Source organism: Phaseolus vulgaris, chromosome 1 (genome assembly GCF_051622355.1).
Source record: "Phaseolus vulgaris cultivar YP4 chromosome 1, ASM5162235v1, whole genome shotgun sequence".
NCBI classification, from domain to species: domain Eukaryota; kingdom Viridiplantae; phylum Streptophyta; class Magnoliopsida; order Fabales; family Fabaceae; genus Phaseolus; species Phaseolus vulgaris.
In genome coordinates this window covers 24,865,339-24,876,875 of record NC_143498.1, presented here as the reverse complement: position 1 = coordinate 24,876,875, position 11,537 = coordinate 24,865,339, and the positions used below count along the sequence as shown (strand labels likewise).

The window sequence follows — 11,537 nt, the reverse complement described above, 5'->3', positions numbered from 1 at the left end:
AAGAGAAAGATTATCTTTAGATGAATTACCTTGTTGAACTTAATGTGGTTTATTGGAAACATCCAAGCTACCCTCTTTGAGTATTAATTACCATATGTTCCCAATATTTCAGAAGAAATTGTGTGATTTTGTCATGTTACAACAATGAATAATTCACTATCTGAGGCAACCACATTTAAATGAAAATTCTCAATTGGATTTACTCTATCATCATGCCCAACAACAACATAATTAGTCTGATCTTTCTCTATCACAACAAAATTCTGAACAGCAGAATTGATTCCCATATAAGAATTTCTTAATCAAAAGCAATTACATGTGTTAAAATAGGAATATGGTCTGCATCATTATGAGACAGAACAGGAATAACATCACAACAATCTGTCTGACTAGGAATCCAATCCACAATGTAATCAATGTGAGTCACATTAGAATTAACAAAAATTCCAACAGTTCCCGCACACATCTCATTATGCAAACCCTTAGCTGGGCCAAGGTCTTGATCTTTTTTATGCACTAAAAATGGTAATACAGTATCTTCAAGACTGTTTCTTCCAGCAATTCCATACCTTCTTCTCTCACCTCCATAAATTTTCGAATTTCTAAAAATGCCCCTCTATAATATTCCGAATTACGTAATCTAGAAGTCATTTTTCAAATTTGTAATTAGCTTCTGGATTACATAATCCAGAAGCCTTTTTTCATATGCATGATTACTTTCTGGATTACATAATCCGGAAGTCTTATTTAGCTTCTGGATTATGTAATCTGGAAGTCTTTTTTCAAATGAGTTTCGAGATTACATAATCTGGAAACTACTCTATGGGGTGACACAAGAAGAATAAAAATATATTTTCATGTTGTGTATAGAGGTGGCAGAAGAAGATATGGAGGTGCAAGAAGAAACAGTCTATCGTCAATTATAGGTCTATTAGTTTCCTTAAATCTTTTCCGAGAAGGCTGCTTCTTCCTACACCTCCATACCTTTTTGTGTCACCCCCTAAGTTTTTTTTATTCCAAAAATATTATTTTTTTAATATTTCGGATTACATAATCTGAAAGTCTTTTTCTAGATCCAGAATTGGCTTCTGTATTATATAATGCAGAAACCTTTTGTGATTAACTTTCAGATTACATAATTCAAAAATCTTTTTTATACATAAGATTAACTTTCGGATTATGTAATCTGAAAGCTTTTTTTTCAAATATGTGATTATATCCGGATTACATAATCCATGGGCTTATTTCAAATCCAAAAAAGAGTTCCATATTTTATAAATCTAAAGAACACTTCCGGATCCAAAAACATCTTCTGGATTATGTATGGGAGAGACAAAAAAAGGATAAAATGGTATTTTCACATTTAGTATAGGGTGGCACATGGAGGTATGGAAATGTAGAAAGAAAGAGTCTTATGAGAATTATGTTGTTCATTTTGATAGTTAACTCCATCTTTTTCTTAGCTATTTTTTCTCTCCTTCAAATACCTCTTAAAACCTCATGTTGGATACTTAAATTTGTTTCCAATAGTGTTTTCCTTAATTCACCATCTTTTAATAATTTCAACTATTGAATTCCAAATAAAAAAGTCAAAACTTATTTCTTATTTTGAAAAATTGTTCAGATAAGTTATGAAATATTTGACACCAAATACTCAAAATCAAAATAATTATTTTGAGAAAACGAAAGAATCAATCGTCAATTCAATTTGTAATCTCATCACTAACATATATTATGTAAAAAATAATTTTTGTGGGCTATACTACTTTTATAAAATTTAATATCTATATTATTTTCAATTCATTTTTTTTATTTGAGTTCAAAGTAAAAAAATAAATATATAGTAATTCTCTAAGAAGCCAGGATTTATGCAGCAGCCCACCAGCTACTACAAGGCTTGTTCGTTGGTACCAACTCGCAAGTCAAATAAGGTGGTTGTTGGAATACATTAAAAATATGGTAGGTAGGAACAGTGTTTAGTCTTCATAGATTCCACTTCCTACAAATAAGTAAATTTCCTTAGCTTGTGAGTCGTGAGGCAGTGGGAAAACAAAGATGGAAAGAGAAAACGGAAAGAAGATGAAAATACTTTGCCTCCATGGATTCAGAACCAGTGGCAGTTTTCTGAAAAAGCAGATCAGCAAATGGGATCCTTCTCTATTCACTAGATTTGATATGGTAATAAATAGATTTTACTTCTACTTTTTAATGTTCAAGTGTATGCATGGAACACTTTTAACCTTAAGCCCTGTTGGATATTTCAAATTCTTCCTTTGTTGATGAAAGCAATAGAACCAAAAAGTTACATGTGAATGTCAGCATGTAAGACATGGACCTAAACTGTATTAATGCCACAGGAATTCCCAGATGGTAAATACCCTGCTGGAGGGAAGTCTGACATAGAAGGAATCTTCCCTCCACCTTACTATGAGTGGTTTCAATTTGAAAAGGTAGGAATACTAGATCCTCCACTCTTTCATTTCAGATTTGGCAGCTCATTCAGTAATGAATTTGTCAAACTTCACTTGCCTTGGTTTACTGGAAATTACTCAACATATACACAAATCTTGTCCAGGACTTCACTGTGTACTTTAACTTGGAAGAATGCATCTCATACTTATGCGAATACATTACAGCCAATGGTCCCTTCGATGGCTTCCTTGGCTTCTCACAGGTGAGCATTCATAATTGCTCTAAGATTCAATCCTATACAATAAATACAAAATATTCAGCTAGCTTATTCTCCTAATTATGGAATAAAATCAGTACAAATCCTGATAATAATGGAATGTAATGAATTCTGTCAGGAGATTCTGACAATTACTATCATGTATAACTACTACTAAACCCAGCTTTCTCCCTTCTTCTTCATGTAAATCAGGGCGCAACTCTTTCTGCACTTTTGCTTGGTTACCAAGCACAGGCAAGTAAAATACTACCATAATTAGATTTTTTATTTAATTTAAACCACAACTCTAACTAGTGAGCACGAAATTAACAGGGAAAGGTGTTAAAGGATCATCCACCCATAAAGTTTTTTATATCAATATCAGGAAGCAAATTTAGAGATCCCAGCATATGCGATGTTGCCTACAAAGACCCAATCAAAGCTAAATCTGTTCACTTCATTGGGGACAAAGATTGGCTAAAACTGCCTAGTGAGGATCTCGCATCTGCATTTGACAAACCCTTGATATTAAGGCACCCCCAGGGTCACACAGTCCCCCGATTAGGTGGGTTATTGCGCTCATCTGTGTTTACTGGTTATGCTTTTTACTCTAGAAACTGAACGTTCCTTGTCTTATCGCAAACAGATGAAGTGACCACCAATCAATTGAGAAACTGGATTAACGAAGAAGTCCTATGCCAACCAAAAGTTGACGTTTCAGTTATTGAGAATGGAAAAGACCATGAGAAAGAAAACAGAGATGAAAACGCTGTATGAATAAACAAGGGGAGTGACCCAAGCCTGGAGATCAGGACTTCCAAGGGAAAGCACATCAATTTATTATAAATTATGTATTATGGCTGGTGATTCATTTGGACCTGTTTTATGTTGTCATGGTATTTAATAATGTATTAGCACATGAATTTATTATAAATTATGTACTATGACTGGTGATTCATTTGGACCTGTTTTAATGTTGTCATGGTATTTAATAATGTATTATGTATGACAGGTGATTCGATGGACTTGTTTTGTGTTGTCTTGATATCTAATATTGCTATGTATGACTGTGTTAATTCAGGTTGTCCTAATATTTAACAATTTACTGTGTGTGACTAGTGATCCATATTGACCACTTGAGTTGTCTTGATCTTTTATGACTAAAAAATAGAGGGGGAAACCTTAATGTACTGCGCAGATACATTCAGCACAAACATAAAATTAGACTACTTGAATCGATCAATCATGAATGTTTCAAACAATTATATTTTATAAAATAGAACATGAATCACAAGTTGGGTCTCGATTTGATTCCACTATTGATGCAATACATCCCTAACTCTCCATAATGGCTACATTAATTCACATGACAAAACTGCAAGCTGGGACAACAAAACAGAACTCTCCCGACAGACACCACGGTTTAACCAACTCTGTTGCTGATAGTTTGATAAAGGGATTTAAGCTGTGTGTTCCACTTGTCTATGGCAGTATACTTCTTCATTCCTTTCGACCTGAACATGCATTTTTAAGTCAACAACTAAGTTGTATACAAACAAAATTATGAATAAACTAAATACGGTAGAAAGGAATCAAACATAAAAACTAACCTATCAGAGCGTTCTAAGAGCCGGTTGACTTGATCGATGTGTCCTTGAATTCTGTTATCCAAGATAAGAGATACCAGTAGCTGCTCGACATCATTCTCAGGCACATTAAGTTCCTGCAAATTAATAGGTTTTATAGCATAAAAGTATTAGACTAAAAGCGACTTAAGTGTATCGTAAATCAACTCAACAAATAAGAGGAGAGGGATAGTAATGGAAGAATCCACAGAATAATCAGAGATTGGAGGGAATAGTTGTTTTCAACATTTATTGACTATTTTTTATAGAAAAAGTGTATTTGACCGATTAGTTTCCTTGTGATGAAGGGAAAGTACAAGTGTAGCGAGTACATTTTTACCTTAGATATAAACGGGATCCTGATCCTCGTATATGGTTTGATGAGCTTCAGTAAGACTTGAGTTCTGATATTCTTTAGAAGATCCTCAATGTAATTTCTGATAAATGGGTCATCCATGATGGTACGTCTGTTACTCTGGAAAGAAAATTACCCACTATCAAATTCCAACAAATATTGCATAAATACTAAGAAACATTGAAGGTCAAATTAGTGCAGCCATATTATTCTCATGCAAGACTTGATAAAAATACCTTCAAGATTTTCTCAAATTCCAATATTTCATTCCGCTGATAAGCTGCTATCAAATTTGTCATTGCCAAAATTTCAGGGTCATTTTTGTATCTGTAATATGAGTGAAAACAGAAAGAAAGATAGGAATTGGATCAGAGAATGGGAAAGATGAGGAAGTACAGTGATAAAAATGAGTAAATTATACTCATTTCCCATGACAGTTGCTTAAATTACACCCCTCCCCCCTCTTATACATACAGTCCCCCCCCCCCCCCCCCCCCTCGAAGAGGAATATAAGTTCCACTTCATTCTTTTCAATGTAGGCAAATCACTTAACAGTGGTGAAGACTGATGAAAGTATCTGCCAATGATATCTTAGCTTTTTCTACAACTTTCAGTGTCACAAACAACTCATTTTAAATACCTTAATTATTATCAGCTTTGAAATTCCATCCAAAAATACTTATTTCATCTTCAAAGGTCACATAATTGATAATAAATATTAAAAACTGGCTACAAATCATGTTGAGAATCACCAGATACGAAACAGAAATCACTAAAATACTCATTTACATTAAATTGATTTAAATGTAACACATTGTTTGTTGATCTTTAACAGGAGGGATGTGTCTGTTCTAAAATCTGAGAAGGGAATGTGATTAAACTAATCAAGGGAGAACATAGCTACTCAAATAAATTAACTAATTAATTAAAGACAAAGGACTTACGGCTTTGCCTCCTGCCCATCAAAAGGGTTTACTTCAGACTCCATCAACATGTTGGCAAGAACAAGGTATCTGACATGTAATAGCAATTAGGTCCAAGTTGATACAAAAAAAATGGTTGCTTGAATGACTTATTCTGAAGTACTTGGGCATAAATGCTAAGGACAATATATCATACACCGTTACAAAAATTACTGCCAAAATTGATGGTTCATAGTTAACTGGAATTTTTAGTAATTGGCATTTAACAATCATGAAATACAGAAACATCTTTTGCAAATTGTTTAAAACTGATAACTAAAATAAAAATTTAAATATGCTTACTTCAAGCATTGGATACGCCTCTGATTCCCAGCTTCATCATAATTCTTAAAAGCTTCAAAAAAATCCGTAGCTGCTTCAGCCCATTGTCGCTCTGCCATATGCATTTTCCCCCCACATTCATGGATTATTCCCATTATCCGCGGATGGGGAATTGCTGACTTAATAGTGAGTGCTTTCTGGTAAAGTTGCTGCATTTAATACAAAGGAAAGTGATAAATACTGGCAAAGAACTTTCCTTTAGCATTAGAATAGTTTAGAAGGATGCTCTATATCACACCACCTAGTTTTAGAGTGCATGGTTTTCTGGGTTTTTGAAGAAAAAAAAAACTACTTTTCTTATATTTTATTTTGTTTAGATGAACTTCTACAATAGAAAGCTAATGCACTAAACATTCCTCCATCAACCTTTGGTTCAATGACTTCTCCATAAAGACCACTTTCACTGATATCAAGACCCAATAACAAATGTCTTTGTGCAGCATAGCTTGTGCGTATCAGTTGGAAAATCTCCATACCATGCTTGGCAAAAAAGTCTATCTCTTGTAACTATTTGCCCAAACCGTGACTAAATGGAAAAAACAATTAATTCTTACAGAATCACAGAAACAAAAAGATGTTATTTGAGAAATTGAGCTCACCCCATAAGCAGCAAGAAAAGTCTTGTAAATAATAAAAAACTAAATTGCAGGGAAAAGTGGTAATAGATTGAAAAGGCACATTATTACTCTTGATGCATGTAGCAGAATAAGAACTTATTATCTAAAACAAATACAGACCTTGAGTTTTTTGTTGTTTTTGGTCTCTGTGTACATCTGAATTTCTATTGCATAAACCTCCAAAAGTTGGGTTCCTTTCTTATGGTCATCTGTACCATCTTCCCTTTGACAAGATTTGTGAAGTTCTTTCAAAATCTGGCAGTTCAACAAAACCCATAAATTACTCAAAAACTACTGGATACCAATACGTATACAAACATTACAATTAAGTTGAACAACAGGTTACATCATTTCACAAAATAATTATGCATTACCTTACTCATCCGTCCATATTCCCCAATATCAAAGAAGATCTTACAAAGCTTAAGATTTGTCTTAAACCATAATCTCTGTGAATGACACAAAAATTAAACATAAGACTGCATTAGTCAAAAATAACACTGGCCAAAGATAATGTCTAAATGTATTGACCTCATTCTTTGCTTCTTCAAGGGCTTTCAGAGTTGTCTGGTAGAACTCCTGCAGAAGACCAAAGTTCTGGCTAGCTGAACCCGACACATAGTCCATAATGCTGTTTATGCATTTTTCACTATAGTTACGAGTCACTGCTGATTTAATGTAAGTCAACATCTCCCTGTAGGCTTCCATCATCTCTTTATACCTTCCAAGTCTATAATAGAGCTTCACAGTTTGCTTTAGAGCTTTAAATCCCCTAGTAAAGAGTAGGGTAAAATATGAAACGTGATACATGATGGTTTATTATCCTTGTGGAATGATTCTAATACATGATGTTACTGAGAACTACATAAATGAGTACAAGAATTAAGAGAAGGAATCCGTGAAACAAACACAATAGCTGCATTTATTAAAGATAATCTAGCTTGACCCAATGAAAAGGAAAGAGAAACATTACTTATTCACATAAAAAGAACAGTAACAGACCATGGAATTAATAATTATACAAGAAAGGATACAGCACATAGAATCATATGACCATTTATGTTCTTCAACTCCAAAACATATATCTTTTTTTATTGTACAGCACAGGAAATAAAATTCTTACCATTCTGCCTTTTCTTGTTCCATGCGCACAACCTCCGCAAAACCAGCAAGTGCACCTTCTGGATCAGTTTCAACCAAACCTGCATACAAACCAAAAAACATCCTCAGAAGTCAGTACAAAAAGTGGATCAAATCAACCACCCTTGGACCACAAATTATGAAAAAACAATTCTGTACAAATATGTGATAGAGATTTAGACAATAGAAATTATTTGAATAACTCATTTTGTTAATCATTTCAACAAGGAAGAAACGTAGCATGGTTAAATCAATATCAACAAGAAAATGAATTAAATTTGACTTTAGGAAGAAATAAGCAGCAACAGAACACTGATTTGAAGTGAACAAAGTAGTTTACAAGTTACAACACGATCTAATTTCCAGAACTTTATCTAGAATCCCAAAAAGAAACCAATATTCCCAAACCATAAATGCTAGGAATTATTTTTTGTTTCTTGTAAATAAAAAGAAGCAGAAGTAAAAATAGTTGCTAGAAATACCTTTTGAATTGTAATACTGATTCTCAATATCAACATCTTGCTCCTCTTGCTCCTCATCTGAGTACTCAAATCCATAGTCCTCCATATCAGCATCTACAGGATATCAGAAGCAAAACCAAACAATTAGGATAGGTCAAAGAAGCACAACAAGAAAAACTTCTCCCGCAAATAACACCCATCCAGCTGGCTTCAGCGATCTTCCTTTTATAGTTGACGAGTTTCAAATCATGGAATTTGTCGTATAATGATTACACATATCACTTCACAAAAGTTAGGGACGGAGGGGAGTGGGACTGAGGCATGCATGAAGATTGAATCCAAATCATAAAGATTCCACAAGTTTTAACTCAGCTGGCAACTTTCCAACACCAGCCACTCTTTTATCCAAGCTTGAAACCATCCGCACAAAGTTTAGCAACAGAGAAAAACATATAAGAAAAGCCAAACCAAGTTTGATAAGGCTTTTTAGTTGTTTCTTATAGCAAGCATATTGAGGAATTAACCACAAAAACAATAATCGAATGCATTATCTCCTAATAAAATCCACAAGAACATTAAAACATTAAAATCATCAGAAAACCCTCAACATTTATTCGTGTTGTCAGCCACACACAAATGGATGACACCAACAAAACGTTATCGATTGCGGACTTCTCAAGACTCAATCTAGGGCTACAGAGTTTGTGCTCAATTGCGCTACAACGAAGTAAAATCCTACGAAGCCCCGGAGTTGTGATCTAGATTTTTCCGTAGCATAAATGACGAATACAAACGAATCGGGATTCAAATTTCGAGGCTCTTCAAATCGAAAAAATAAAAGCAATAAATAAACGAAGCGATTTACCAAACAAAAATTAAACTACAAGAGAAAGATTAATGCGAGGGCGCGAAACACTGAGTGTTGGAGAAAACGGAGAAAAAGAAAACGCACCCGAAGCCATGGTGATGAAATCGACTGAATTTGAGGATCCGAGTTAGGTTTAAGGTCGGAAGCGGTGAGTCAGAGACTCCGAGTTGTAATATGAGCCGAGAGTAAGAATCCGGTGAGTGAAGCGAAGGAGAAACGTTTTAGTAGCGTTTCAGCCTCGTTGCACTATAAAAGGCTTACTTACCATTCCTTTCAAAACTCGCCATTTTACAATTTTAATTAATTCCTATATTGACTAGTTTTATCCATCATATTGAATTATTAATTATTAATAATAGTAAATTGTATAACATTAACTCCTCCATCCCATAACACACTTTTCTCATTAATATTGTTACGCTCTATATGTTATTAAGTTGTATTATATTTATTTATTGAATTTGCCTTTAAGATTAATAAAATATATATTAAGTCTCTTAATTTTTTAAAACGGAGAAAAGCACTATTTTTTTTACTCAAGTGAGAGTAAAATCATTAATAAACAAAATATTATTGACTTTAGTTTATAATTAATGCGTAGTAACAAATTATAAAACTAATCACTTTATTTTCAACGTAATAAATACATAGTCACATTATTCCACTTTTAAAATAAAGAAACTTGTTTTAATTTTAGAAGGATATAATTGTTAAAGAGTTTGATTGAATTTTTTTATTAATAAAGGAACCAAGTTGTCTAAAATAAATAAATAATAGGAACAAAAAGTAACTAACTCCTTATTAACTTCACGATAGGTTAATCATCATCTCAAACTAAATATATTAGGTAGGAAATTTGATTTAGAATGTATTTCATTAGTTATTGATTTTTAAGACTTAGGTAGAAATGCTTTTAAATTAGTTTGAGATGGGTTATTACAACTAAATTAGAAAAAGATAAAGATATTTGAATTTAAACTTATTACAAGCTCAAGTTGAAGTTGAATAAAATTATTTTATATTTGATGTATTGTGTATTTTGAAGTTCGATATAATGATTTTTGTTTTAGATAGGCGTTTGTTAGTACATCTGAGATATTGTTCACTTTGAAGTTTGATGTTTTCATTATAGTTTTACTTGTTAAAGGTGTCTCAATAGATTAAAGGAAGAAGTTGTATTTAAATTACCATTAACTTCAAATTGTAAGCAATGTGAAACTTTTGGCACACCAAAACAACATCAAATTCAAAAACAGACAATACCTTAATTGCAGTGATTGATCCTAACGATCTCATCTTAACAAACTTAATGAAAAAGAGGGTTCAATATCACTTCAACATTTTAAACCTCAATTGGGAAGCTTGTTTCGATATGTCCAAAAGTCTCACATCTCTTAGCATTTTTTTTAATAATACTCGTATTAGGGAGCACATGTCATCACATGAAAAATAACATAAAATCAAAAAAGAAAAAAGAAAACAACAACATGGTGGGACTATACCAAACTCATGCAAAAAAAAAACAAAAGAAAGAAATTCACAAGAGTAGTCTAAGCAACTACATTGGGGATTTTAACCAAAAAAGAGAGAAATTAAGAAGTCAAACAAAAAAACATTTTCTAATGTGTAGCTCCCATAAAGACGGTAAAGAAGAACAATTGAATCTCAAAAATCCAATCAAATAAACCCTCGTTTGCATTCAGCAACAATAATAAAATCTTATGATATTGATGCACGTCACTAGCATTACTTTTTCTTGGAGGTCATCTTATTGGCTTTCACTCCAACTTTAAAAGGACATCTCGGTGTCTTAAAGGTTTGAACCATATTATCGTTTTCACTTAATGATTCCTCTTTATCCATCTTTTCAACCCAAGAACTTAGAGACCAAATTTCCTTCTTCTAAGAAAATATCAGCTGAGGTAGATTCAACTATATCCGTTACTAAGATGGCCAGACATGACTCTTGAGCCTTTTGTTCATCACTTGAAAGAGATTTAAAACAATTTTACAAGACTAAATCTTGAGAAACAGATTTAGAAGTAACCCATTTGGCATAAATTAATTTAGGACATGTTGCAAATTTGAGATGAGAGAATCCCTCTAAAAGACCATAGTTATGTTATTGAGGTTATCAGAAAGTCATTTGCATTCAGAAATATCATGCCCTATCATTTTGCATGAAGAGCAAGATGAAGCAACTTCTCAAATTCAATATCTGCAATAAAAGCAAAACCAGATCTTTCCACCAAAATTTGATTAGACAAAGCAAATAGGATATCAATGTCAATCAACACGCTAGCAAAAAAACCTCTAGATTTATTCATGGTGCGATCATCAAGAGAAACAGGAGTATCAATCCCTCTCACTATAGAGAAAATTATTTTTGGTTGCCAATATTCCATAGGAAGACTGTGGATCCTGACCCAACATTGAATTTTGGTAAGCTTCATGGAAGATGGCACAAAGTCTTTAGTCCAAGCAAAAATCTCAAGATAC

At 33.2% G+C, this 11,537-nt stretch overlaps 2 protein-coding genes across 2 annotated transcripts; one reads left to right on the top strand and one right to left on the bottom strand.

The window, feature by feature from the left end:
* The first annotated feature begins 1,868 nt into the window (after positions 1–1,868).
* On the top strand, positions 1,869–3,693 carry LOC137813771 (uncharacterized). Its single transcript, XM_068616189.1, has 6 exons — positions 1,869–2,178; positions 2,358–2,450; positions 2,576–2,674; positions 2,882–2,923; positions 3,002–3,233; positions 3,315–3,693. The coding sequence occupies exons 1-6, from the start codon at positions 2,056–2,058 to the stop codon at positions 3,443–3,445; spliced, it is 720 nt and encodes a 239-aa protein (XP_068472290.1). The 5' UTR covers positions 1,869–2,055; the 3' UTR covers positions 3,446–3,693.
* Positions 3,694–3,914: 221 nt separating this feature from the next.
* On the bottom strand, positions 3,915–9,330 carry FUS12 (proteasome family protein). The gene is made up of 12 exons (XM_068616188.1): positions 9,123–9,330; positions 8,192–8,284; positions 7,693–7,771; positions 7,101–7,341; positions 6,944–7,018; positions 6,690–6,824; positions 5,914–6,101; positions 5,593–5,661; positions 4,885–4,975; positions 4,634–4,768; positions 4,279–4,391; positions 3,915–4,182 (listed from the first exon to the last, which is right to left on the bottom strand). Exons 1-12 carry the CDS (start codon positions 9,130–9,132, stop codon positions 4,092–4,094), a joined length of 1,320 nt encoding a protein of 439 aa, XP_068472289.1. The 5' UTR covers positions 9,133–9,330; the 3' UTR covers positions 3,915–4,091.
* Positions 9,331–11,537: the final 2,207 nt, after the last annotated feature.

What these genes read in the sequence shown, in the direction of transcription:
- LOC137813771 (XM_068616189.1), top strand. Translation starts at nt 2,056, where the DNA reads ATGGAAAGAGAAAACGGAAAGAAGATGAAAATACTTTGCCTCCATGGA. An exon ending in TATTCACTAGATTTGATATG is followed by an intron (nt 2,179 to 2,357) that starts GTAATAAATAGA and finishes TTAATGCCACAG; the next exon opens with GAATTCCCAGATGGTAAATA. An exon ending in AGTGGTTTCAATTTGAAAAG is followed by an intron (nt 2,451 to 2,575) that starts GTAGGAATACTA and finishes AATCTTGTCCAG; the next exon opens with GACTTCACTGTGTACTTTAA.
- FUS12 (XM_068616188.1), bottom strand. An exon ending in TTGAAGAAGCAAAGAATGAG is followed by an intron (nt 7,019 to 7,100) that starts GTCAATACATTT and finishes TGTCATTCACAG; the next exon opens with AGATTATGGTTTAAGACAAA. An exon ending in AGGCGTATCCAATGCTTGAA is followed by an intron (nt 5,662 to 5,913) that starts GTAAGCATATTT and finishes ATTACATGTCAG; the next exon opens with ATACCTTGTTCTTGCCAACA.